At 42.7% G+C, this 27,937-nt stretch overlaps 1 protein-coding gene and 1 non-coding gene across 2 annotated transcripts in view; both read right to left on the bottom strand.

Annotated features, from left to right (window-relative positions):
* The window catches only part of LOC124795265 (non-homologous end-joining factor 1-like), a 146,291-nt gene that overhangs the window by 62,019 nt on the left and 56,335 nt on the right, over positions 1-27,937 (bottom strand). Inside the window, exon 3 of the mRNA XM_047259213.1 lies at positions 20,439-20,577. Within this exon, the coding sequence (XP_047115169.1) occupies positions 20,439-20,577 (139 nt within the window). The remainder of the gene's footprint in view (positions 1-20,438; positions 20,578-27,937) is intronic.
* Trnas-aga lies at positions 22,774-22,845 on the bottom strand. The gene has a single exon. It is a non-coding gene; the product is annotated as a tRNA-Ser (tRNA).

Here is a 27,937-nt window from a genome sequence, read left to right as displayed (position 1 = left end):
CATACTCAGTCCTCCGAGCACTCAGAAGTTAAATGTGTGTGTGTGTGTGTGTGTCTACACACATATTGTTTTTATCACTCTGTGACCCAAAAGAAATTAGTTATTTAAGATTTTGTGTTTCCTTGTGTTCCTAGTTAGAATGCAAATGGTGACAAGCAAGGGTAGTATTTTCATGTGGTCTGGATCCTGAGGATTTACTGCCATCAGTTCGACTGTGTAGACTATTTCAATCGCTCACCTAACAGCAGCGGCTTAATGCAGCTGTGCTGAAACTGTTGTTGGGTATGTTGAAGCACGCTCTGCCACTGATTGCTCAGTCACTACAGCCCACCCCACCCCAACCCCCCCCCCCCCCCCTATCCCTCCTGCTTGGATGAATCCACAGACAACTGGAATGCTAACGAGAAGCGGCTTCAACAACGTTTTGTGGCATTCCACGTGGTTGATAGGGAGGTTTGTAAGACTCCCTTCTTATCCTGGGCACCTCTTGTATATGTAACTTACAGCACCAGTTAGCGCCTCTGCAAGAACCGGCGTTGCTTTCCTTTGGTGATATGTGTTGTTTGCTGTCCACCTATCGCAAAAAGTGTATGCATTTGGTTGCTGTATGTTGAATTCTACCAATGTCACAAACAGCCACAGCAGTCACATCTAGATTGGGCACTGAGCTTCATGACCATAGTAGTAAATGTCGCTTTGTCACAGTTAAGTCTCAAGAGCCATATGCAGAGACCATGGTCCAGGACACAATACCCCCGATAAAGAGGAGCGTCAATATGCCCTTTAGTTGAGGACCCTATGTTAGGAGAAGTTTACAGTATTGCACAGTCAATTGAGGTTTCTTACAGCACAAGCCGCCAGTTATAGACTTGGAGATGTTGCTGTTATTGACTATGGGCAATCCTGGCACATGGAGCCTAGCGTGCTAGAGGAAGAGGAGAAGACGGCCACAGTACAAACACGCTTGCTGGGCTGCTGCAGGCAAACACTTTGTTAGCAGCAGGAACACTGAATGCTCCTTCCTTCACATCCCTCTTCTTTCGTGCAGCATGAGCATACGGCCTGATCCGGGCAGTGGATCACATGCCATAACTGTAAGAATAAAGGTCACATAACCAGTCTTATATCAATCTCTAATACCTCCGGCGTCCTTGCAGGAATCAATGGACGTCGATATTCACGCTGTTTCGTTTTTGTGTTCACTGTTTCTGAAGGTCAGAACAAACTTTTTACTGAAGTGTGGGTGATGAACTAACCAGTCAACACAGAATCTGCCTTATCCCTATTTAACTCACAAACTTACACCGGGCTCATGTCCCCATGGTTGGCATGCGTCAAGTGTCAACTGGTAAGCTATAACAAATAGAGTACTACTCTTAGCCAGTTCACCGCTGACACAGTTTACAAGTCAGTTGTGCACTCTGTTATGTAGTTGGTGGTCAATGACGTGAGAACTGAAAATTGATTTGGGTTGATCGACTTCACTGTTTTAATTTTTCTATCACAGATGCGGTGCATCTGGTGTTAGACCAGATTCCTCGTGTTCTGAGTTTTCTGATCTGTTGGTCTCAGGGTTAGGTTGTGGAAACAGTTTCACAGTACACATCACCCTCATTTTTATTTTCTTTAGCTGAGGCCGGTGTCAGTTGCTTTACACAACCAGGTCACAACAGAGCTGGAATGCTTAAAGCAGGTGGGAGTGATTCAACTGACTTCCTCGCGAGGATGGGCTACGCCCTTAGCGATTGTAAAGAAACCGTCCAATCAGCTTCAGGTCCATGGAAACTACAAGGTCACTATACATGCACAAGGTAGTCATGGACACTTACCTCCTACCTCGCCCAGAGGAGCTGCTCACTAGGTTGGCTGGGGTAGCTTTTTTTTTTTTTTTTTTTTTTTTTTTTCCAAATACAAACTTGGCTGAAGCCTACTTACAGCTTCCATTGAACGAGACATCAAAAAATTACTTGTGCTCAATAGGCCTTATGGCCTCTATTGTATCTGTGGCTCATGTTTGGGTTGGTAGTGCACCAGCAATCTATCAACATTTTCTAGAACAGGTCACGGTGGTTGTTCCCCAGAAAATTAACTATCTTGATGGTACTGTTGTGACATGTGCTTCCATGTAGAATAATCTACGTAAGCTTCATTCATTCTTTGTTTACTGTTCTGCAAGCCTCAAATGTAAACTTGCGAGTATCACTTATTTTAACTGTCCACTGTTTATTTGGGTCATGAAATTTCCTAGCAAGGTATGCCCCCATGTAACAGCACTTTGCCGTCATTATGGCTTTTCCCCATTGATCTAATCTATGAGAACTTCATGCATTCCTTGGCGAAATGTCACAAGTTTATTTCCAGACCACACCCTGTGTTTGTTACTTCAGAAAAGTCCTCCTTTTTGGTTTACAGCCTGTGAGGTCAAAGATAGTATTCGTTCTGTGCTACATCTTGCAATGCTTCAACCTGGCATGCATATGGTCCCGGCCACGAACACATCTGAGTACGGGGGTGGAAGCAGTCCTACCCATTACCATTCTGATGGCTCTAAACAGCCAACTGACTTCGCATCAAAAACATTCAACTCGGCTCGACAACAATATTAACCTCAGGTGGAAAAGGTATGGAGAAAGAAGCTCTTACTATAACCTATGCAGGAAAAAAAATTCATGTTTATTTGCATGGTGCAAAATTTCATTTAGTTACCACCCATAAGCCTTTTGTTTCCCTGTTTAGCCTGTTGGGCACCTTTGGTCTTCAGCAATGTGCTCTGTTCTTGTCACGATACAATTACAAGGTCCTTAGCGTTACAATTATGAGATCCATTTTCATCCCACATCACAATGTGGGAATGTGGATTTTTCATCCACGGTTCCTCATGGGCCCAGACCACTTGTTTAACCAAGAGGAACTGCTTTGTTTACAATTGCATATGGAGGCAAGACACACAGTGGATGGTTTTCCCATCACAAGTTCCCGTATTGCCTCTGTTGTGGCAATGGATCCAGTGCTCCAGCAGGTCATGCACATGGTGCAACAGTGGTGACTCATTGTCAGATAGGCTGGGTTTCAGACCCGCTTCAGAATTATTAAGTATTGAGCCACCATCTCTCCCTCTCAGATGGCATTGTTCTCTTGTAGACAGATGAGTTTACTCGCCACATCGTGATTCCAGCAGCTCTGTGGTGAGAGGTCCTCCATTTATTGCATCAGTGACACTTGGGGATCACTTGCAAGACACTGTTGGTGTGCCACCATGTTTTTTGACCGGACCTCAATCGCAAGATGGAACACTTTTTGTTGCAACCAGCTGTAACCAGGGTTAACAATGGGAATAAGTCCACATACATTTTGCTGGTCCTATTTGGACACTTTCTGGTTGTTGGCAACTGATGCTTTTTCTTGTTTTCCTTATGCCATTTGTTGTCCATTTGGGACAGCAGATGCAACTGCCAAAGCCCTATCGAAGATATTTGACATCAATGGCTTGCCTTGCACTTTGGTTTCAGACAATGGTTCTCAATTTGTGGCTCAATCTTTCAAGGACTTCTGTAACGACAATGGCATTCACCATGTCACAGCACCTCCTTTCAAGCCACATTTGAACACCCTGTCCGGACATTTGAGACACGGACACGTTAGTACATGGCGGACTTTCCCACTGAGGAGGCTCTCATATTTTTCTTAAGCTCTTGCAGAATGATGCTAACTGGGGCCTAGAGTCCCACTGAGCTCCCGCACAGCCATCAACTGCTGATGCTCCTCAACCTCTTGCTGCCGAGTGGACATCCGCCCACAAGTAGTGGTTTCGTTGAAGTTTACACCTGTCTGGGCCAGGAGTTCTGGACAGTACCTTCAACCTCACTGGATCCCAGTGGTAATCCACAGCCAGTGCAATGTCTGTGTCTTTGTGGTTTGCATTAACGATTAGCTGTGGTACATCACAAGAACAAGTTGTGTCCTACGGTGCAGGCTGGGAGCCTGACGCCGACTGTTCACTTGCTGCCACCTGTTCGTCCTTCGCCCCAGTTTCCTATCATTCACATTTGCTTCCTGCAACTCGTGTTGGCTCTTCCCCCCTGCAATGAGGCTGCACGGCCAGCAGCGGAGTTTGCAGCCAGTCGCCTTCTCCAGTATCTCTCCTCACTAGTCTGCTGTCATTGCTCCATGAGCAGGTGCCCTTTGTTGCTGATCTCAACGTAGAGATGGCCTCCCTTCTGTTGCCAGTCCCATCTACCGGGTGCCCACAACAATGGGGATGCACTTGCCCACTCATATTTGTCTGTACGCACTGGTCCCAGTGGACTGGGATCTCCTCGCATCTTCTGCTGCCACTACAGGCACCATGAATATCTTTGCAGACACAGCATCATGAACCAGTGATGCCTGCCCCCACCCCAGCAAGGAAGGAGAAGAGTTAGGCATAATCCGTGTCAGTTCAGGCAGGGGGGTTACCTTCATAGTCTTGGATGTTATTGAGTTTAGCATATGTTAAAATTCAGGAGTAAGTAAGAAACACGTATTTTTTGTTTTCTCCAAAAAAATTCCTGCCCCCAACATACAGGTCTACAAAGATGACACTGCGAACACCGTTTTGAAGATACAAATTTTGGAATTTTTTTTTTAAATGCTGTATCTCTGTAACAGTTCTAGATATTTTGTTAGGATTTTTTTTATTTGAAAGATAATTGCTTTATGATTACAATGGTATCCTCCATTTGGACATATCTGTCCAAGTTCTTTTACTGTCGCCTTTTGAATTTTTTTAAAAATAATTTATAGATTTTTTTTTTAAAATGCCAAGCCAGAAAAACTATATTTTTTCTGTTGATTAGTACTATGTACTACTATATTCTCTGTAAAGGAGAGCTTCCACTTTTGAGTTAGACAGGTTTTATTTTAATTTTCTTTTTTAACTTTCAAGGGTAATGTATGTCTTTGCTGAAGTTGTTTCTTACTAATTTCTTTGTTACAATGTTTATTTCTATTGTCTTTGTTGCAGTTATTTCTTTTCACTTTCATTGTTGCAGATATTTCTTACACTTTGTTGTAGTTTCTGTTTGTAGCTGTACAGTGTTAATTTGTTTACTGAAAAGGCTTCTAAGAAATATGAGACCTTCCAGTGAGTTCTGTGTTTTCGTGAGGAATTTGCCAGTTGACACACTTGCAGTGTGTTTTGTGAAAAGGATTGTTTGCAATGTCTTCTGAATGGGGCCACAGGAGAGTGAAGTGTGCTGACTATTTGTGTATCCATAAAAAGAGTGATATATAAGACAAACAAAAAAACTGATTTTGTTCAGGTTGGGAATAAGAGTTCTCATTCGACGAATCTGTTTCAAAGTGAAGATGTTTCCAGTGATGAATTTTTGTGTTCTAAATGCTTTGACAGAATAACAACAACAATAGTATCTGAACAAGGTGAAGCCTCCCATGCAGATTTTGCATCAATAGAGGAACAATTAAATACCCTGAATCAGTCAACTACAGAGATAGGTATTAGTTCTGCTAAGAAACAGTTGTCAGTGACGTCGAGTCCTAAGTTCTATGCATCAAGAAAGTGTAGAGAAATTACTAAAGCTATGGATGAATACACTACAGCAAAACTGACCACACTCTTCAATGTAGAAATTCCATCTTCAGAAGAAAATAAACCAAAGCACTCTTGCAAGGAATTTTTCACAAATATCAATTCAGCTGTTAAATATTGTACATCCTACAGTGAAAAGGTGCGAGTTTTAACTATTATTCCAGAGACATTTTCAAAGAAAACAATTTTGAACCATGTTCCATCAGTATCAAAGCATATGGTAGACAAATCAAGAAACGTGAGGCCTGTAAAAGGAGTCCTTGGAAGACCAGATCCCTAGTATGGTCATCCTGTAGAAGCAGCTCAAGTTCAAATAGTGCAGTCATTTTATCTGGAAGATAAATGGTACTGTTCTCGCCAGAGTGCCAACAAAAAAGACCCTATAACTGTAACAGTTGGAAGTCAAAAAGTTGTGAAAGTGAAGAGGTACCTGACTCGCAGTATTAAAGAAACTTTCGCAATTTATAAGAGCAACTATACAACTTTCACATATTGGAAGAACAAAATTTTATGCACTACGACCTAAGCGGGTAGTTCCACACCCACCTATAGATGTCTGTTTATGTGGGTACTGCATGCGAATTTTTAACTTTGTGTGGTAACTTTGAAGAACTTACTGGAGCACGTGACATATGACACCTCGGTTGGGCATCTGAAGTCATTAGTAGTCTGTGATGTAAAGCGAGAGACCTGTTTGTTTCAAGAATGTGGTGACTGCCCTGGAAAGGGAGGACTGTCTTTACAGGCACTTGGCCTGGAAGACGTAGCAGGTAAATCTGCAGAAATTGCATATGCGACACGGGAGGAAAATAAACTAATTAAAATAACTATTGCCTCTGACAGTTTAATTGATAAACTTGGTAAATGGTCAGTGAAAGCAGTAACACATCAGCATCTGAAGAAACTCCAACAACAACACATTGCAGAAGTGAAAGGGTGTGTACAGGCTGAAGAACTATGTTTAGTGCTTCACTGTGACTTTGCTGAGAACTGGTCTGTAATTCTCCCACAAGAAGTACAAGGGTATCATTGGAGTAATGATCAGGTTTCAATTTTTACAGGAGTGACATATTTTCAAAACAAGACCACAAGTGTTGCACTTATGAGTCATGACACAGGACATGACTCAGCACACGCTTTGCCAGCAATATGCAAAATTCTTCAACTGCAAACAGGGGCAGAGAAGATAATCATTATTCCTGATGGTGCTCCTAGTCATTTTAAAAATCATTGCCAGCTGATTGAATTGAGTAAGTCACTTGTGTGAAGTGACTGGGTATACAGTGCTACTGGTCACGGGAAGGAGCCTTGTGATGGTGTAGGAGGCCTGCTAGAGCACCATGCTACAAAACATACGCTTCCCAGACCAAATATAACTGTGATTCAGAATGCTGAGGATTTTACGAGAGTCGTGAAATCTTACACATCCACAGCTCTCATTCTTTCGTCCAAAGAGGAAATCAAGAATTCCGTTAGCAGAAAAAAGAAGAATGGTCCAAACAAACTACTCCTGTGAAAGGATTCAGAAGGCACATTTTTGGACTCAAAAGTGATAGGCGAACTCATATTGCATGCACTTTATAGAGCAAGAAAGAAGAAATTCCATTCATTTGGCCAACATCTCAGAAACAGCAGGATAATATTCAGATTCACAACCTGAGAAGGACAATGTTTCTGGCGTATGTGTATGACTGTGATTGGTTGATTGTAGAGATTGTAGACACCAGCTATGAATTAAATGAAATTGTAGTGAACTTTATGCCACCACATGGACCAGCTGCTGGATATAGGTTTCCAGCTGATGGACACCAACAATGCCATCAGTGCTCACTTCCTGTTCACAATGTTTTGAAGATTGTAAGTGCTCCACTTCCAATTGGTTCAACAGGAAGGCATCACTCTATATCAAAGGAAGATACTGAAGCAGTGGAACACGTTTTTAGTTCATTGACTGGCTAGTTTCAGTACAAAACAGGGTGCACAGAAGTTGTGTTTAAGTCTTTGGACCTTTCACATACATTTTGGAACCATTTAAAATTCTTGAAAAATGAGTCTCCTACTCATCTTTCAAAACTAAAATTATGTTAAATAAGGCTAGGTTTTGATTTTTATGAGCCTGTTATGTGACAATGTGCTATAAAATTGGTTTTATGTGTGGTTTTCAGGGATTGTAGAACAATATGGTACTAATCAACAGAAAAAAAAAAAAAAAATCAAAATTTTATGGCGTGGCATATTTTTTTTTTTTAAAAAAAGGCCATAAATTATAAAAAAAAGTTCAGAACTCTGACATATAAATCCAACTGGAGGATATCTTTGTAATCATAAAGCAATTATCTTTAAAAAAAAAAAAATATATATGATATGAATATAATATGGGAAACATTCCACGTGGGAAAAATATATCTAAAAACAAAGATGATGTGACTTACCAAACAAAAGCCCTGGCAGGTCAATAGACACACAAACAAACACAAACATACACACAAAATTCAAGCTTTCGCAACCAATGGTTGCTTCATCAGGAAAGAGGGAAGGAGAGGAAAAGACGAAAGGATGTGGGTTTTAAGGGAGAGGGTAAGGAGTCATTCCAATCCCGGGAGCAGAAAAACTTACCTTCGGGGGAAAAAAGGACAGGTATACACTTGCACCGACACACGTATCCATCCGCACATACACAGACACAAGCAGACATTTCCGCTTCCGGGATTGGAATGACTCCTTACCCTCTCCCTTAAAACCCACATCCTTTCGTCTTTCCCTCTCCTTCCCTCTTTCCTGATGAGGCAACAGTTTGTTGCGAAAGCTTGAATTTTGTGTGTCTTTCGACCTGCCAGTGCTTTCGTTTGGTAAGTCACATCATCTTTTTTTTATATATATATATATATATATATATATATATATATATATATATATATATATATATATATATATATATATATATATATATATATATATATATAAGGAAAGATTCCACGTGGGAAAAATTTTATATAAAAACAAAGATGAGGTGACTTACCAAACGAAAGCGCTGGCAGGTCGATAGACACACAAACAAACACAAACATACACACAAAATTCAAGCTTTCGCAACAAACTGTTGCCTCATCAGGAAAGAGGGAAGGAGAGGGGAAGACGAAAGGAAGTGGGTTTTAAGGGAGAGGGTAAGGAGTCATTCCAATCCCGTGAGCGGAAAGACTTACCTTAGGGGGGAAAAAAGGACAGGTATACACTCGCACACACGCACATATCCATCCACACATACAGACACAAGCAGACATATTTAAAGACAAAGAGTTTGGGCAGAGATGTCAGTCGAGGCAGAAGTGTAGAGGCAAAGAAGTTGTTGAAAGACAGGTGAGGTATGGGTGGCGGCAACTTGAAATTAGCGGAGATTGAGGCCTGGCGGATGACGAGAATAGAGGATATACTGAAGGGCAAGTTCCCATTTCCGGAGTTCGGATAGGTTGGTGTTGGTGGGAAGTATCCAGATAACCCGGACGGTGTAACACTGTGCCAAGATGTGCTGGCTGTGCACCAAGGCATGTTTGGCCACAGGGTGATCCTCATTACCAACAAACACTGTCTGCCTGTGTCCATTCATGCGAATGGACAGTTTGTTGCTGGTCATTCCCACATAGAATGCATCACAGTGTAGGCAGGTCAGTTGATAAATCACGTGGGTGTTTTCACACGTGGCTCTGCCTTTGATCGTGTACACCTTCCGGGTTACAGGACTGGAGTAGGTGGTGGTGGGAGGGTGCATGGGACAGGTTTTGCATCGGGGGCGGTTACAAGGATAGGAGCCAGAGGGTAGGGAAGGTGGTTTGGGGATTTCATAGGGATGAACTAACAGGTTACGAAGGTTAGGTGGACGGCGGAAAGACACTCTTGGCGGAGTGGGGAGGATTTCATGAAGGATGGATCTCATTTCAGGGCAGGATTTGAGGAAGTCGTATCCCTGCTGGAGAGCCACATTCAGAGTCTGGTCCAGTCCCGGAAAGTATCCTGTCACAAGTGGGGCACTTTTGTGGTTCTTCTGTGGGGGATTCTGGGTTTGAGGGGACGAGGAAGTGGCTCTGGTTATTTGCTTCTGTACCAGGTCGGGAGGGTAGCTGCGGGATGCGAAAGCTGTTTTCAGGTTGTTGGTGTAATGATTCAGGGATTCCGGACTGGAGCAGATTCGTTTGCCACAAAGACCTAGGCTGTAGGGAAGGGACCGTTTGATGTGGAATGGGTGGCAGCTGTCATAATGGAGGTACTGTTGCTTGTTGGTGGGTTTGATGTGGACGGACGTGTGAAGTTGGCCATTGGACAGGTGGAGATCAACGTCAAGGAAAGTGGCATGGGATTTGGAGTAGGACCAGGTGAATCTGATGGAACCAAAGGAGTTGAGGTTGGAGAGGAAATTCTGGAGTTCTTCTTCACTATGAGTCCAGATCATGAAGATGTCATCAATAAATCTGTACCAAACTTTGGGTTGGCAGACTTGGGTAACCAAGAAGGCTTCCTCTAGGCGACCCATGAATAGATTGGCATACGAGGGGGCCATCCTGGTACCCATGGCTGTTCCCTTTAATTGTTGGTCTGTCTGGCCTTCAAAAGTGAAGAAGTTGTGGGTCAGGATGAAGCCGGCTAAGGTAATGAGGAAAGAGGTTTTAGGTAGGGTGGCAGGTGATTGGCGTGAAAGGAAATGCTCCATCGCAGCGAGGCCCTGGATGTGCGGAATATTTGTGTATAAGGACGTGGCATCAATGGTTACAAGGATGGTTTCCGGGGGTAACAGATTGGGTAAGGATTCCAGGCGTTCAAGGAAGTGGTTGGTGTCTTTGATGAAGGATGGGAGACTGCATGTAATGGGTTGAAGGTGTTGATCTACGTAGGCAGAGATACGTTCTGTGGGGGCTTGGTAACCAGCTACAATGGGGCGGCCGGGATGATTGGGTTTGTGGATTTTAGGAAGAAGGTAGAAGGTAGGGGTGCGGGGTGTCGGTGGGGTCAGGAGGTTGATGGAGTCAGGTGAAAGGTTTTGCAGGGGGCCTAAGGTTCTGAGGATTCCTTGAAGCTCCGCCTGGACATCGAGAATGGGGTTACCTTGGCAAACTTTGTATGTGGTGTTGTCTGAAAGCTGACGCAGTCCCTCAGCCACATACTCCCGACGATCAAGTACCACGGTCGTGGAACCCTTGTCCGCCGGAAGAATGACGAGGGAAACATTCCACATAGGAAAAATATATCTAAAAACAAAGATGATGTGACTTACCAAATGAAAGTGCTGGCAGGTCGACAGACACACAAACATACACACAAAATTCAAGCTTTCGCAACAAACTGTTGCCTCATCAGGAAAGAGGGAAGGAGAGGGAAAGACGAAAGGACGTGGGTTTTAAGGGAGAGGGTAAGGAGTCATTCCAATCCCGGGAGCAGAAAGACTTACCTTAGGGGGAAAAAAGGACGGGTATACACACGCACACACACACATATCCATCCACACATATACAGACACAAGCAGACATATTTAAAGACAAAGAGTTTGGGCAGAGATGTCAGTCGAGGCACAAGTGCAGAGGCAAAGATGTTGTTGAATGACAGGTGAGGTATGAGTGGCGGCAACTTGAAATTAGCGGAGATTGAGGCCTGGTGGATAACGGGAAGAGAGGATATATTGAAGAGCAAGTTCCCATCTCCGGAGTTCGGATAGGTTGGTGTTAGTGGGAAGTATCCAGATAACCCGGACGGTGTAACACTGTGCCAAGATGTGCTGGCCGTGCACCAAGGCATGTTCAGCCACAGGGTGATCCTCATTACCAACAAACATTGTCTGCCTGGTCATTCCCACATAGAATGCGTCACAGTGTAGGCAGGTCAGTTGGTAGATCACGTGGGTGCTTTCACACGTGGCTCTGCCTTTGATCGCGTACACCTTCCGGGTTACAGGACTGGAGTAGGTGGTGGTGGGAGGGTGCATGGGACAGGTTTTACACCGGGGGCGGTTACAAGGGTAGGAGCCAGAGGGTAGGGAAGGTGGTTTGGGGATTTCATAGGGATGAACTAAGAGGTTACGAAGGTTAGGTGGACGGCGGAAAGACACTCTTGGTGGAGTGGGGAGGATTTTATGAAGGATGGATCTCATTTCAGGGCAGGATTTGAGGAAGTCGTATCCCTGCTGGAGAGCCACATTCAGAATCTGATCCAGTCCCGGAAAGTATCCTGTCACAAGTGGGGCACTTTTGTGGTTCTTCTGTGGGAGGTGTGTGGTGTATATATATATATATATATATATATATATGATGAAACTTACCAAACAAAAGCGCTGGCAGGTCGATAGACACACAAACAAACACAAACATACACACAAAATTCTAGCTTTCGCAACCAATGGTTGCCTCGTCAGGAAAGAGGGAAGGAGAAGGAAAGACAAAAGGATATGGGTTTTAAGGGAGAGGGTAAGGAGTCATTCCAATCCCGGGAGCGGAAAGACTTACCTTAGGGGGAAAAAGGACAGGTATACACTCGCACACACACACATATCCATCCACACATACACAGACACAAGCAGACATGTTTCCCTCTATTATATATATATATATATATATATATATATATATATATATATATATATATATATATATATATATATATATAATGGAAGGAAACATTCCACGTGGGAAAAATTATATATAAAAACAAAGATGAGGTGACTTACCGAACAAAAGCGCTGGCAGGTCGATAGACACACAAACAAACACAAACATACACACAAAATTCAAGCTTTCGCAACAAACTGTTGCCTCATCAGGAAAGAGGGAAGGAGAGGGAAAGACGAAAGGATGTGGGTTTTAAGGGAGAGGGTAAGGAGTCATTCCAATCCCGGGAGCGGAAAGACTTACCTTAGACATGTCTGCTTGTGTCTGTATGTGTGGATGGATATGTGCGTGTGTGCGAGTGTATACCTGTCCTTTTTTCCCCCTAAGGTAAGTCTTTCCGCTCCCGGGATTGGAATGACTCCTTACCCTCTCCCTTAAAACCCACATCCTTTCGTCTTTCCCTCTCCTTCCCTCTTTCCTGATGAGGCAACAGTTTGTTGCGAAAGCTTGAATTTTGTGTGTATGTTTGTGTTTGTTTGTGTGTCTATCGACCTGCCAGCGCTTTTGTTTGGTAAGTCACCTCATCTTTGTTTTTTTATATATATATATATATATATATATATATATATATATATATATATAAATTATAAACAGCCAACCAGTTGCAATGGATAAAGAATTCTTGCAGAGCTGACAACCGACTGAATGTCAGTTGTGAGCTCTGCAAGATCCATGTACTAATTTATATTTACGTGACAAACCCTAATTCTAGGTCTATATTTCATTTTAATGGGTCTATGCCGACATTTGCAAAAACAGCAATGGTACATTAGTCCTTACTAATGTAAAATTGACACCTTCTGAAGAAGACAAATTTATATTTGTCGAAACCTAGGTAAAGAATTCTTTATCCATTGCAACTGGTCGGCTGTTTATAATTTTATTATGTTGAACCGTTGCTGTTGTGCAGCTATGTTTAAAATATCCAGAAATGTTCCAGAGATACAGCACTTTAAAATTTTTTCCAATATTTCCATCTTCAAAATGGTATGCACAGTGTCATCTTTGGAGCAGAAATGTTTTTGGAGAAAACAAAGAAATACATATTCCTTACTTACTCTTTCATTTTAACATATGCTAAATTCAATATCATCCAAGATTATAAAGGTAAGATTTTTTTCTTAGCCTGCCTGAATTTATATGGTCTATGCCAGTAGTAACCCACCTGTTACTGATAACTATTACCTGATCCGACATATGTGCAGAGTGGCACCTGCCAGAAATTGTAACTTTTTATCTGCATACTTGAGCATCTGAGCTCTCACTTGTCAAATGTATTCCAGTCAAGTTATTACTCACTGTGCACTCATATTCTCATTGTCAGTCAGTGACCAATTAAAAGTTAGTTATTTATGACTTTGTATTTCCTTGTGTTTCTAGTAAGAACAGATACAGGGCATTTTATGTTATTCACTTCAGGACTGTCCATTTTTGTAGCAATGGAACTGTGGGTGATAGAGCATTGTGTGTGTGTGTGTGTGTGTGTGTGTATATGATACCGTTCTCCTAAATGCTGAGTCCACTGTTGCAATGTGGCAAATATTTTGTACCCGATTTCAGTGCACACCTCCAAGTCACAATACCACTATAAGGTGTGTTACTGGTTTCAGAACAGCAGCAAATATTGTCAAGAAGAACCCATGAGATCCTGATTAAAAATGCCAGGACCCTGATAACGTCTCCACTGTGAAAGAGGCAATCATTAGGGCTTCCAAAAATGAGAAGATGACCCAAATACAACGGTGTATATGATCAATGAGGTATACTTTCACTTAAATGTTTCATTTTACAAACAACGATTGTTTTTGTGCCCCTGAACAACATTACCTAGTTCACAAAAGATCTCTCTACTCCACACGTGCAACTCAGTGATATGCTGTAGCCGTTGTTAATCAGGTCTTGTTCTTCTGGGGTGGAGAGCATAACAGATACAACGGACTCTGAATGTTACATACTCAAGATAAAGACATTCTGATGGAATTATAGAGACAATGGATAAACACAGGGGGTGCTTATTTTCAACACGATTGCACACTGCAAATGCACCCATGCCAGTTGTGATGAATGTTTTCCCCTGCCTATCACCAGACTTGTCCATTTGCGACATTCTTATGTGGCTATTTGATAGAAAGCATCTATGTTAACAAACCCCAAAGTTGAATGGAGGTGAAAACTGCCATTAAAGAAGAGGTGGCTCTGACTGACCAATGCCATATGGCTCAAGATATGAAAATTGGAATGTACCGTAAATGACCATGTAAATCAAATAAGAGTTAACTTTTAATCTTGTATTAAAAAAAACCAACATATTACCACTCATTTGAAAACTGTACGTTTCCTTTGGTCACCCTGTTGCTTTGACTTAGTGGTTAAGTACCCTGGTTATAAACCCAAAATGTAAAAAGTGACCAACCATTTGGGTTTTGAGCTACTGTTGATACTACGACCTTTTTGACTACTATGCAGCTTTTGCCTCTGGCAATACTTTGTGTACAAGAAAAAGTCCAATAAAACCATAGTTCGGATTCCATATCAGTCTGATGCTTGTACCACACTGTAATGGAAATGATTAACACCACATACTGGAAATGAACATATTTTTTACAATGCAATCAGAGTGTACACACTTTTATTATTCCAAGATGACCAGTTTCAACATCCTTATGCTATGATTATGAGCTCCCTGCCGCCGCTGGATAAGCAGTAACCAGCAGCAAGTCGCACTCTTAGCTCACTTATTTGTTTTACAGTTTAATTCTTAATTTCTTTGCGTGTTTTTAGGTACTTGCATAGTTTAATTCACAAATTTTGGGAGTATTATAGTATCTGAGAGTTGTAGAATCGCATTTTAGTACCCATATAGTGTAAATTCGCTTAGTCGTCAGTTATCTGTTTGTTTTGAACAGCTTGTGAGATAAAAGAGAGGGAAAAAAATTGCTAGGGATGGATAGGGGCTGTGCCTGTTGTGTACGGATTCAGGGGGGATTGGCCACCATCCGTAAACAGCTGGAAGCTGTACTGGCCGTGGTCGACAGGCTCCAAGCTGTTGCCCTGGGCCGTGGTGACATTGGGATACCCGAGGCGAGCGCTTTGGCGCCTCTGGAACCTGTAGCATCGCCTGGGATCTCTGATGCCACTGCCCCCCTTGGATTCGGACATCCTTGCTGGTCTACACTTGCCTGATGGTGATTGGCGAACTGTGGCGGGGTCGTGAATCCCTGGGCGGAAGGCGAAAGTTGGTGCTGGCCGCAAGGCTGTAACCTTTTGCCTCCATAACAGGTTTGAGGTACTGCCCACTGCTGAAAGTACTTCTGAGCCAGCAAGGGTGGCCTCACCTGTTGCGGCAGTGGCCGGTCTTCCTGAGAGGTCCGGACAACCGCAGAGGGTGGGATTGCTTGTCACTGGGAGCTCCAATGTTAGGCGGGTAATGGAGCCCCTTAGGGATATGGCAGCTAAGGATGCGAAGAAAGCCAATGTGCACTTTGTGTGCATACCGGGGGAGTCATCCAAAATGTGGAAAAGGTCCTTCCAGAAGCCATGAAGGGTACAGGGTGCAGCCAACTTCAGGTGGTGGCTCATGTTGGCACAAATGACGTGTGTCGCTATGGATCGGAAGAGATTCTCTCTGGTTTCCGGCAACTATCTGAGTTGGTGAAGACGGCCAGTTTTCTAGCGAGATGAAGGCAGAGCTCACCATCTGCAGCATCGTCGATAGGACCGATTGCTGACCTCTGCTACAGAGCCGAGTGGAAGGTCTGAATCAGAGGTTCAGATGGTTCTATGACTGCGTAGGCTGCAGATTCCTCGACTTGCGCCATAGGGTGGTGGGGTTTCGGGTTTCGCTAAATAGGTCAGGTGTCCACTACATACAGGAGACGGCTACACGGGTAGCAGGGGCTGTGTGACTGTGGGCAGTTTTTTAGGTTAGACAGTCTCACGAAAGGTCAAAAAGGGCTCCAGTCTCAAACGGTACAGGGCAAAGGAACAATGAGACTCGACCAAGCAACAATCGGTACTGTAGTTGTAAATTGTTGTAGCTATGTTGGAAAAGTACAAAAGCTTCGAATGCTGATAAAAAGCACTGAAGCTGAGTTACAGGAACAGAAAGTTGGCTTAAGCCAGAGGTAAACTCTGTCGAAATTTTTACAGATGCGCAAACCGTGTTCAGAAAGGATAGATTAAATAAAGAAGGTAGTGGGGTGTTTGTTTCTGATGAGAGTAGTTTATCTTCTAGTGAAGTTGAAATAGATAGTTTCTGAGAATTACTAGGGGTAGAGGTTATACCCAACAGCCATACCAAAATAATAATTGGCTCCTTCTACCGACCCCCCCCCCCGTTTCAGATGATATAATAACTGAACGGTTTAAAGAAAAGTTGAATCTCATTACAAATAAGTACCCCAGTCATAGAGTTATAATTGGTGGAGACTTCAATCTACCCTCGAGTTGTTGGAAAAATACATGTTCAAAGCCGGTGGTAGACAGAAAACATCTTCTGAAATTGTACTAAATGCTTTCTCTGAGAATTATTTTGAACAATTAGTTCATGAGCCCACACAAATTGTAAATGGTTGCGAAAACACACTTGACCTCTTAGCCACAAATAATCCAGATCTAATAGAGAGTGTCATGACCAATACAGGGATTAGTGAACACAAGGTCACTGTAGTGAGGCTCAAAGCTATACCAACCAAAACCACTAAAAATAAATGCAAAATATATCTATTTTAAAACAGCAGATAAAAATTCGCTTGATGCCTTTCTAAGAGAGTCTCCATTCCTTCCAAGCTAATTAAGTAAGTGTAGACCAGATATGGCTCTAATTCACAGATACAGTATTGACAGCAATAGATAGATTCATACAGCATAAGTTAATAAGAGACAGGACTGATCATCATGGTACACAAAACATGTCAGAACACTGTTGCAGAAGCAACGAAAAAAGCATGCCAAATTCAGAAGAACGCAAAATTCCCAAGACTGGCTAAGTTTCACGGAAGCTCGAAATTTAGTGTGGATGTCATTGCAAGATGCTTTTAATAGTTTCCACAATGAAACATTGTCTCAAAATACGGTAGAAAACCCAAAGAGATTCTGGTTGTATGTTAAGTAAGTACACCAGTGATAGAAAACAATCAATACCGTCACTGCGCAATAGCGATGGAAATGTTACCGATGATGGTGCCACTAAAGCAGAGTTACTAAATACAGTTTTCCATAATTCCTTCACGAAAGAAGATGAAGTAAATATTCCAGAATTCGAAACCAGATCAGCTGGTAGCATGAGTGACATAAAAGTAGATATCTTAGGTGCTGCGAAACAACTCAAATCACTTAAGAAAGGCAAGTCTTCTGGTCCAGATGGTATACCAATCAGGTTCCATTCAGAGTATGCAGGCACAATAGCACCTTTCTTAGCAATCATATACAATCGCTCACTTGACAAAAGGTCTGTTCCTAAAGACTGGAAAGTAGCACAGGTCACACCAAAATTCAAGAAAGAAAATTGTAGTAACCCATTGAATTACAGACCCAAATCACTGACCACAATTTGCAGTACGATTTTGGAGCATATACTGTACTCAAACATTATGAATCACCTTGAAGAAAATGACTTATTGATACATAACCAACACGGATTCAAAAAACATTGTTCTTGTGCAACACAGCAAGCTCTTTATTCCCATGAAGTAATGAGTGCTGTTGACAAGGGATCTCAGATCAATTCCATATTCCTAGATTTCCAGAAGGCTTTTGAAACCATTCCTCCAAGTGACTATTAATCAAATTGCATGCATATGGAGTATCATCTCAGTTGTGGACTGGATTCCTGATTTCCTCTCAGAGAGGTCACAGTTCGTAGTGATAAGACGGTAAATCATCGAGTAGAACAGAAGTGACATCTGGTGTTCTGTAAGGTAGTGTCATAGGCCCTCTGCTGTTCCTGATTTACATAAATGATCTAGGTGATAATCTGGGCAGCCCCCTCAGATTTTTTGCAGATGACACTGTAATTTACAGTCTAGTAAAATCATCGACTGATCAATTCCAATTACAAAATGATCTAGAGAGAATTTCTGTATGGGACGAAAAGTGGCAACTGGCACTAAACCAAGAAAAGTGCAAGGTCATCCACATGGGTACTACAAGAAATCCGATAAATTTTGGGTATACGATAAATCACACAAATCTAAAGGCTGTCAGTTCAACTAAATACCTAGGAATTACAATTACGAGCAACTTAAATTGGTTAGACCACATAGATAATATTGTGGGGAAGGCAAAACAAAGACTGCACTTTGTTGGCAGAACACTTAGAAGATGCGACAAACCCACTAAAGAGTCAGCCTATGGTACACTTGTCCGTCCTCTGCTGGAATATTGCTGCACGGTGTGGGATCCTTACCAGGTAGGACTGATGGAGTACATTGAAAAAGTGCAAAGAACAGCAGCTCGTTTGGTGTTATCGCACAACAGGGGTGAGAATGTCACTGATACGATACGCGAGTTGGGGTGGCAGTCACTGAAACAAAAGCGGTTGTCTTTGTGGCGAGATCTATTTACGAAATTTTAATCACCAATTTTCTCTTCCTAATGTGAAAATATTTTGACACCCACCTACATAGGGATAAATGATCATCATAATAAAATAAGAGAAATCAGAGCTCAAACGGAAAGATTTAGATGTTCCTTTCTCCCACGCGCCATTCGAGAGTGAAATGGTAGAGTAGTAGTACAAAAATGGTTCGATGAACCCTCTGCCAGGCACTTAAGTGTGAATTGCAGATTAACCATGTAGGTGTAGATGTTATTTGACCTAAGGGGGAAACAAAGATGATAAAGAGTGAGTGGGGGGTTGGAGGAAGACTACAAACTGAATCACGCATTATATAAAAAAAATTCCATATACCTTATGAACTTGTTATAAAAAGGCCAAAATTACACATACCTTATGAAACTTGTCATAAAATTGCCATGTTACATTACATGAAATCAAAATCATAAAAGGCACTCCCCACACATACTTATCATGATTAAAATCCAGTTGATAAAATGTGCACAGTTGATAAAATCCTTGTACCAACCATGGATGTTAGCAGCAAATGTGACTGTCACAAGCTTGCCGCACAGCACTATGCTGTTGGCGGAGTTCTAACAGATGCAGCAGACGAGCTACAAAGTCGCCTATCTCGCCACTGGAGGGCATGTGCAGTACAAGCTGAAGATCACTTGCTGTGGTTACAAACAACAAATAGTGGTGCACCAGAAGTAAAGATAAATTTTTCAAAGTGCCCATTATAACAATTAGGAATATCACCTGACCATACAAATAAAATTACCATGAGCTTATGGTCCATATAAAATCTGTAGTAATCACAGGCTGTGTGCATAAGCACACAATGTCTACTAACTTTTATCTTTGGGGGCAAATACTGATATGTAAATATAAACATCTCTGTCTTCCTAGTTGAGCTTCACTGGTCACTTTAGTCTAACTTCATAGCCGTTCGGACGTGCGTATTAGTTGTTGACAAGATGTGAAAGATGGGTGGCAGTTCTTTTTTTGTATAGCATATGTTGTGTTGTTAAATGTGTGACTGCACAAATCAAAAAATGAATATACATCTCTGAAGCTGTTATTATTAATGTCAATATACCAAATGAAAAGAATGTCAATAAACCAAATGAAAAGAATCCACAGATCCTTCTGCACCATGTAGGAACCATCAAGATGACTGCACCAGTACATAGAAGGAGACACAATTTACATAGAAAATCGAGGTAAGATCAAATAAAAATTTACAACCTTCTGAATGATATTAAGATTTTTGTTCTAACCTGTCACCTTTTATCTTCAGCTTTTCACACAGTTGAAGGATAATGAGTCAAACCAGCTCCCTGTTAAAGTGAGGTTTACAACAAACACTATAACTTTATGTTATCTTGAAAGGTGAATAGGGATCAGAAAACCAAGAATTGGCTGGGTGAGGAAACCATAGACAAAATGATGAAAGCAAGGTTTGTTTTCCTGTAAATTACTTTGACAAGCATTTGAAGAAGAATAAGAAGAAAAAGCAGAAACAGACACATTGTATTCTAACTAAATGGGACTTAACCCACAAACTTTCTTACAGCTCTTTGTTTGATTAAATGTAAAACAACCATCATAAAACTGTTTTTACATATGCCATTGAGTAACTTACTTCTGCAGATCTGTGCACCCTCCAGTTTATATTGCTGAATTTCTACATCTTTTCTCTTCAAAATTTCATATAATTGTGTTACTCTACCCTGCAGCTCTTTTACCATTAGTGCCAAAGGAACTGTCACTTCTTGCATAAACTGAAAAGCAAATTTTGTAGACATATAACAAGTGAAGCAACAGAATATCAGTGACTGTTATTTCAAGATACTAAAATTTATTTTACAATGTAATGTGCAAAGAGAAACTCCAATTCTAGAACACCCCACAATAAATAATTCAGTCAGATGACAAAAATTTTATTTTCTACGAGGGCCGTTCAGAAAGTAACCTCCGGTTGATTTAAAAAAATACACCAAGTTAAATAAAAATATTTTAATATATACATCTTACAACTACATCTTTGCACTATTTTTCTACATAGTCTCCATAGCAATTGAGGCACTTATCGTATCTCTTCACAAGCTTTGAAATTCCTTCTGCATAAAAATCACCCGCTTGTGCCTGGAGCCAACCTGTGACCGCATCTTTGAGCTCTTCGTCGTCATCAAACCGCTGTGACCCGAGCCATTTCTTCAAATGCATGAAGAGGTGATAATCACTTGGCGCCAGGTCTGGGCTGTAAGGTGGATGGTTGATAACGTCCCACTTGAAGGACTCAAGAAGGGCCGTTGTTCTGTGAGCAGAGTGAGGACGGGCGTTATCGTGCAAAAAAACGATACCGGAAGTCAGCATACCACGGCGTTTGTTCTGTATAGCCCGTCGTAACTTTTTTATTGTTTCACAGTACACGTCTTGATTAATGGTCGTACCATGTTCCATGAATTCAACCAACAACACCCCTTTGGCATCCCAAAACACCGTTGCCATCAGTTTTCTGGCAGAAAAATCTTGCGAGGCTTTTCTTGGTTTGGTAGGCGAACTCGAATGTGCCCACATCTTTGATTGTTCTTTTGTCTCAGGGTTCACGTACTTAATCCAGGTTTCGTCACCGGTCACGATTCTGTTTAACAATGGTTCTCCTTCGTCCTCATAACGTGACAGAAAGTCTAATGCAGAGGCCATTCTTTGAGTTTTGTGGTGGTCGGTAAGAATTTTGGGCACCCATCGTGCACAGAACTTACGGTAACCCAATCTTGCTGTCACTATCTCGTACAAGAGAGTCTTAGAAATCTGTGAAAAACCAGTAGACAACTCCGACATTGAGAAACGTCGATTTTCACGAACTTTTGCATCAACTGTCTGAACGAGTTCGTCAGTAACCAATGATGGTCTACCACTCCTCTCTTCATCATGAACGTTTTCTCGTCCACTTTTAAATAAACGTACCCATTCACGGACAACTCCTTCACTCATAACTCTTGGTCCGTACACGGCACAAAGCTCACGATGAATAGCTGCTGCAGAATATCCTTTGGCTGTAAAAAACCTTATGACAGCACGCACTTCACATTTGGCGGGGTTTTCTGTTGCAGCACACATTTCAAACTGCCACAAAAACTAAACTAGCGCAGGTACGACGTTCACTCAACCACGGCTTGATGCCGACTGACCTGTTGAGTGCGTGAACGCACAGATGGCGTCGCTACTCCCCCCACAACCCGCACTGTGACCAATCGGAGGTTACTTTCTGAACCGCCCTCGTATTTACAGTTCCCAATACACTTTATAGTTTGAATTTGTAATTAAATATGGTGGAGTAGGTAGTATTATCATATCTTTAATTTACTTTCAACACACTGAAATATGAATGAGGTACTGCATGATGCTGGTTGAAATACAAATCATTTTGTTGCATTATTGAGTGGTTGACAGGCACATAAGCATGACTGAAATCACTGAGGAGCCTTCTGGCAGTGTCTTTTTTCAGAGGGAGTGGGGCAAATCGGTTGACTGCAGTGTCCTATTCATCTACATTGTCCAATCACTGTGGCAGTGAGAGAATATATGTGTGTGTGTGTGTGTGTGTGTGTGTGTGTGTGTGTGTGTGTGTGTGTGTGTGTGTGTGTGTGTGCGCGTGCGCAGGGGGGGTGGGGGGGGGGGTGCAAGCACATGTGCGCACACATGTGTGTTTTTAGGGTTCTGTGTCTCAATCGACATTGTTGTCCATCCTTCTATCCAAATGTTCAAACTATTTTTCTCAGGAACAGGTAGACATATCAAGTTGAAATTTATGTCCCATACTAAGATCTATGGTGTCTTGGTGGTATAATAAACATTAACTTCTACGTCAATGTACTTGAAATATATGGCCAATTATGTCACATATTATGATATTCGCAAACTCAGTTATGAAAGATGCATATATGGAGTTTGAAGCGACAAATGAAAATTTGTACCAAGGCCAGGATTTGAACCCGGGTCTCCTGCTCTCTAGGCAGATGCACTGACCATTATGCCACCCTGGCACAGTGGCTTTACACAACTCCACGGTCTAGAATAGCATGCCTCCCTCTTTAATCCAAACCCCATTCACACCTTAGCCCACTGGTTTTCCCACTCAGCTCGCAAAGCATTGCAGAGGCTCTTCAACTGTACTGGAACAGAATTTCAGCATCGAAGGAACCGTGGGATTCTGCCTGAAACCCAGGCATAGATACTTTTACTCAAATAAAACTATATGGTTCCAGAGACCTTTCCAAATCTCAAACGTCTATGATGTGTTTATGCAGACTGAAGCAATGAATGAAAATTTGTACCGAGGCTGGAATTCAAAGCCAGGTCTCCTGCTCAGCAGGCCGATGCGCTGACCACTTTGCCACTCATGAACAATGGCTTTCCGTTACTGCACAGACTACCATAGCATGCCTCCCTCCTCAATCAAATTCCCATTCAGACTCAGTACACTTGGGTTTTTCCCAGAGAGGTTCTCCAATTGTATTGGAATAGCATCAAAGCAGGCCTAAAGCAATGGTAAATACTCTAAAATCACAACAGCAAAATAACATCTGTCTTAGTGAGCATGATTACTATACATCATAAACACTGAAGTATCTTGATAAGACTGATATTAAATTTTGTAAATAATACTTGCCGGTCACAGAGCGAGTCCCAACAAAAAGGATGTCAACTACTACGGGCAGTCAACGTTATAATTATCACCTTGAAAAAATAAAGCTACATAAATAATTTTTTGTCTAAAAAGAAAGATGATGAAACTTACCAAACAAAAGCGCTGGCAGGTCGATAGACACACAAACAAACACAAACATACACACAAAATTCTAGCTTTCGCAACCAATGGTTGCCTCGTCAGGAAAGAGGGAAGGAGAAGGAAAGACAAAAGGATATGGGTTTTAAGGGAGAGGGTAAGGAGTCATTCCAATCCCGGGAGCGGAAAGACTTACCTTAGGGGGAAAAAAGGACAGGTATACACTCGCACACACACACATATCCATCCACACATACACAGACACAAGCAGACATTTGTAAAGGCAAAGAGTTTGGGCAGAGATGTCAGTCGGGGCGGATGTACAGAGGCAAAGATGAAGTTGAAAGACAGGTGAGGTATGAGCGGCGGCAAATTGAAATTAGAAATTAGCGGAGATTGAAGCCTGGCGGATAGCGAGAAGAAAGGATATGCTGAAGGGCAAGTTCCCATCTCCGGAGTTCTGACAGGTTGGTGTTAGTGGGAAGTATCCAGATAACCCGGACAGTGTAACACTGTGCCAAGATGTGCTATCCTTTATAAAAATCCTCAATCTTTCCTCTCCCACATCCACACCTGTTGTTCAGAGCATCCTCCTACAGGCCAACCGCAAATTAGAACAGCATGCCACCCTCCACCTTAAAAAACTATCCAATCTCCTGGTTTCCCACCTCCGGAAAGGCAACTCACTCACCCTTCACAACCTTTCCAGCAAACCTCAACCTCCTCTCATTGCACACAAACCCAGTCTCTCCCATCTACTCAATCTCCCACTTCCAGCTCCACTCCCTCCAAAACCTCAAAATTCCAATCAACGCAATCTGGAACCACAACACCCCTATTCAGTAGTTAACCTTTCCTCCAAACCTCTCTCCCAATCCGAAACCTCTGTCCTATCCAAAGGCCTCACCTTCAGCCCCACTCCCAGATTTAACCAAACAGCCCTCGTCAAAGATTTACTGTCCTACACCCGTACTCTCTGCTGGAAATATCACTTTGCCACGAAGAAAAATGATCCTAATCCTACTCCTAATGATCCAACTCCCCAAGACACTATCCAAATTGAACCATGCCTGGAATAGTTCCGTCCTCCGTCACAGCGGGACCCACCTCCTCTTCCTCAAAATCACCCTCTCCTAACCTTCCAGGAATTTCTGACTTCCAGCCTTGCCTCTCAATCCTTCTTAAAAAACCTTAATCCTACTCCCAACATCACCATTGCTGAAGCCCAGGCTATCCGTGATCTGAAGGCTGACCGATCCATCGTCATTCTTCCGGCGGACAAGGGTTCCACAACTGTGGTACTTGATCGTCGGGAGTATGTGGCTGAGGGACTGCGTCAGCTTTCAGACAACACTACTTACAAAGTTTGCCAAGGCAATCCCATTCCTGATGTCCAGGCGGAGCTTCAAGGAATCCTCAGAACCTTAGGCCCCTTACAAAACCTTTCACCCGACTCCATCAACCTCCTGACCCCACCAACACCCCGCACCCCTACCTTCTACCTTCTTCCCAAAATTCACAAACCCAATCATCCCGGTCGTCCCATTGTAGCTGGTTACCAAGCCCCCACCGAACGCATCTCTGCCTACGTAGATCAACACCTTCAACCCATTACATGCAGTCTCCCATCCTTCATCAAAGACACCAATCACTTTCTCAAACGCCTGGAATCCCTACCCAGTCTGTTACCCCCGGAAACCATCCTTGTAACCATTGATGCCACTTCCTTATACACAAATATTCCGCATGTCCAGGGCCTCGCTGCGATGGAGCACTTCCTTTCACGCCGATCACCTGCCGCCCTACCTAAAACCTCTTTCCTCATTACCTTAGCCAACTTCATCCTGACCCACAACTTCTTCACTTTTGAAGGCCAGACATACCAACAATTAAAGGGAACAGCCATGGGTACCAGGATGGCCCCCTCGTATGCCAACCTATTCATGGGTCGCTTAGAGGAAGCCTTCCTGGTTACCCAGGCCTGCCAACCCGAAGTTTGGTACAGATTTATTGATGACATCTTCATGATCTGGACTCATAGTGAAGAAGAACTCCAGAATTTCCTCTCCAACCTCAACTCCTTTGGTTCCATCAGATTCACCTGGTCCTACTCCAAATCCCATGCCACTTTCCTTGACGTTGATCTCCACCTGTCCAATGGCCAACTTCACACGTCCGTCCACATTAAACCCACCAACAAGCAACAGTACCTCCATTATGACAGCTGCCACCCATTCCACATCAAACGGTCCCTTCCCTACAGCCTAGGTCTTCGTGGCAAACGAATCTGCTCCAGTCCGGAATCCTTGAACCATTACACCAACAACCTGAAAACAGCTTTTGCATCCCGTAACTACCCTCCCGACCTGGTACAGAAGCAAATAACCAGAGCCACATCCTCATCTCCTCAAACCCGGAACCTTCCACAGAAGAACCCCAAAAGTGCCCCACTTGTGACAGGATACTTTCCGGGACTGGATCAGATTCTGAATGTGGCTCTCCAGCAGGGATACGACTTCCTCAAATCCTGCCCTGAAATGAGATCCATCCTTCATGAAATCCTCCCCACTCCACCAAGAGTGTCTTTCCGCCGTCCACCTAACCTTCGCAACCTCTTAGTTCATCCCTATGAAATCCCCAAACCACCTTCCCTACCCTCTGGCTCCTACCCCTGTAACCGCCCCCGGTGTAAAACCTGTCCCATGCACCCTCCCACCACCACCTATTCCAGTCCTGTAACCCGGAAGGTGTACACGATCAAAGGCAGAGCCACGTGTGAAAGCACCCACGTGATTTACCAACTGACCTGCCTACACCGTGAAGCGTTCTATGTGGGAATGGCCAGCAACAAACTGTCCATTCGCATGAATGGACACAGGCAGACAGTGTTTGTTGGTAATGAGGATCACCCTGTGGCTAAACATGCCTTGGTGCACAGCCAGCACATCTTGGCACAGTGTTACACTGTCCGGGTTATCTGGATACTTCCCACTAACACCAACCTGTCAGAACTCCGGAGATGGGAACTTGCCCTTCAGCATATCCTTTCTTCTCGCTATCCGCCAGGCCTCAATCTCCGCTAATTTCTAATTTCAATTTGCCGCCGCTCATACCTCACCTGTCTTTCAACTTCATCTTTGCCTCTGTACATCCGCCCCGACTGACATCTCTGCCCAAACTCTTTGCCTTTACAAATGTCTGCTTGTGTCTGTGTATGTGTGGATGGATATGTGTGTGTGTGCGAGTGTATACCTGTCCTTTTTCCCCCTAAGGTAAGTCTTTCCGCTCCCGGGATTGGAATGACTCCTTACCCTCTCCCTTAAAACCCATATCCTTTTGTCTTTCCTTCTCCTTCCCTCTTTCCTGACGAGGCAACCATTGGTTGCGAAAGCTAGAATTTTGTGTGTATGTTTGTGTTTGTTTGTGTGTCTATCGACCTGCCAGCGCTTTTGTTTGGTAAATTTCATCATCTTTCTTTTTAGATATATTTTTCCCACGTGGAATGTTTCCCTCTATTATATTCATATAAATAATTTTTTGTTTATTTGAAGGTTTGTAATGCTGGTGAACACTGAAACCCTTCACACCACAGCACCCACACAACTACACGTTATTAATGGTTTGCGCCATTTTGCTTTAGATTCTCTAATGTCCTGGTACGCTGCTGTGGCGTGTAGATTTCAATACATACTAGGGATGCAGACACATACCAGAAAAGAAACACACAATTATGTCAATGTTAAAAAATATATCAGCCAACCACTCGTTTATAGTGTAAAACACTAAGATTGATGTGTTTCGGAAGTCAATGTTTATTATCAGAATAATAAAAAGTAAAAGAACCTGTTAAAACTCGCTAAAATGGAACATGCACAGGCACAATAAAATTGATAATAAAATTAAAACATTGTGGCTACTTCCCATGTTGCAGCCGTCTCTTCCAAGGTGCATCTCCACATAGTCGTCAAAATATAAAAAACTATAAAATGGTGTCGCCTATGGTGTTCAACATCTAACCACATGGTTCTCTCCTCTATCGTCGTAAACCGCCCGTGCGTCTTCGTTGATACCTCACACCACGTAGCCAAACACGACACTGAAATGGGAGTGAGCTCATGCACAAGTAAACAAGGAAGTCACAGAGATGTCTATACAAACAGATAACGTATACATGTTCCAAGGACCTCATGAAATTATGGTATCCTGCCAATTGCTAAAAAAGTAGTTATAAAAAGAAAACAGTGAAATGTTTGAAAAAGTTATTTGTATCACCAGTTAGCTGTTCACTCAGTGTGTTCTGATTATCCACACTATGTATCGTAATTTCCAGCTGTTCTAGTAGATCCAGC

The sequence above is a fragment of the Schistocerca piceifrons genome, chromosome 4 (genome assembly GCF_021461385.2).
Source record: "Schistocerca piceifrons isolate TAMUIC-IGC-003096 chromosome 4, iqSchPice1.1, whole genome shotgun sequence".
Lineage (NCBI taxonomy): Eukaryota > Metazoa > Arthropoda > Insecta > Orthoptera > Acrididae > Schistocerca > Schistocerca piceifrons.
This window is presented reverse-complemented; position numbering and strand designations above follow the sequence as displayed.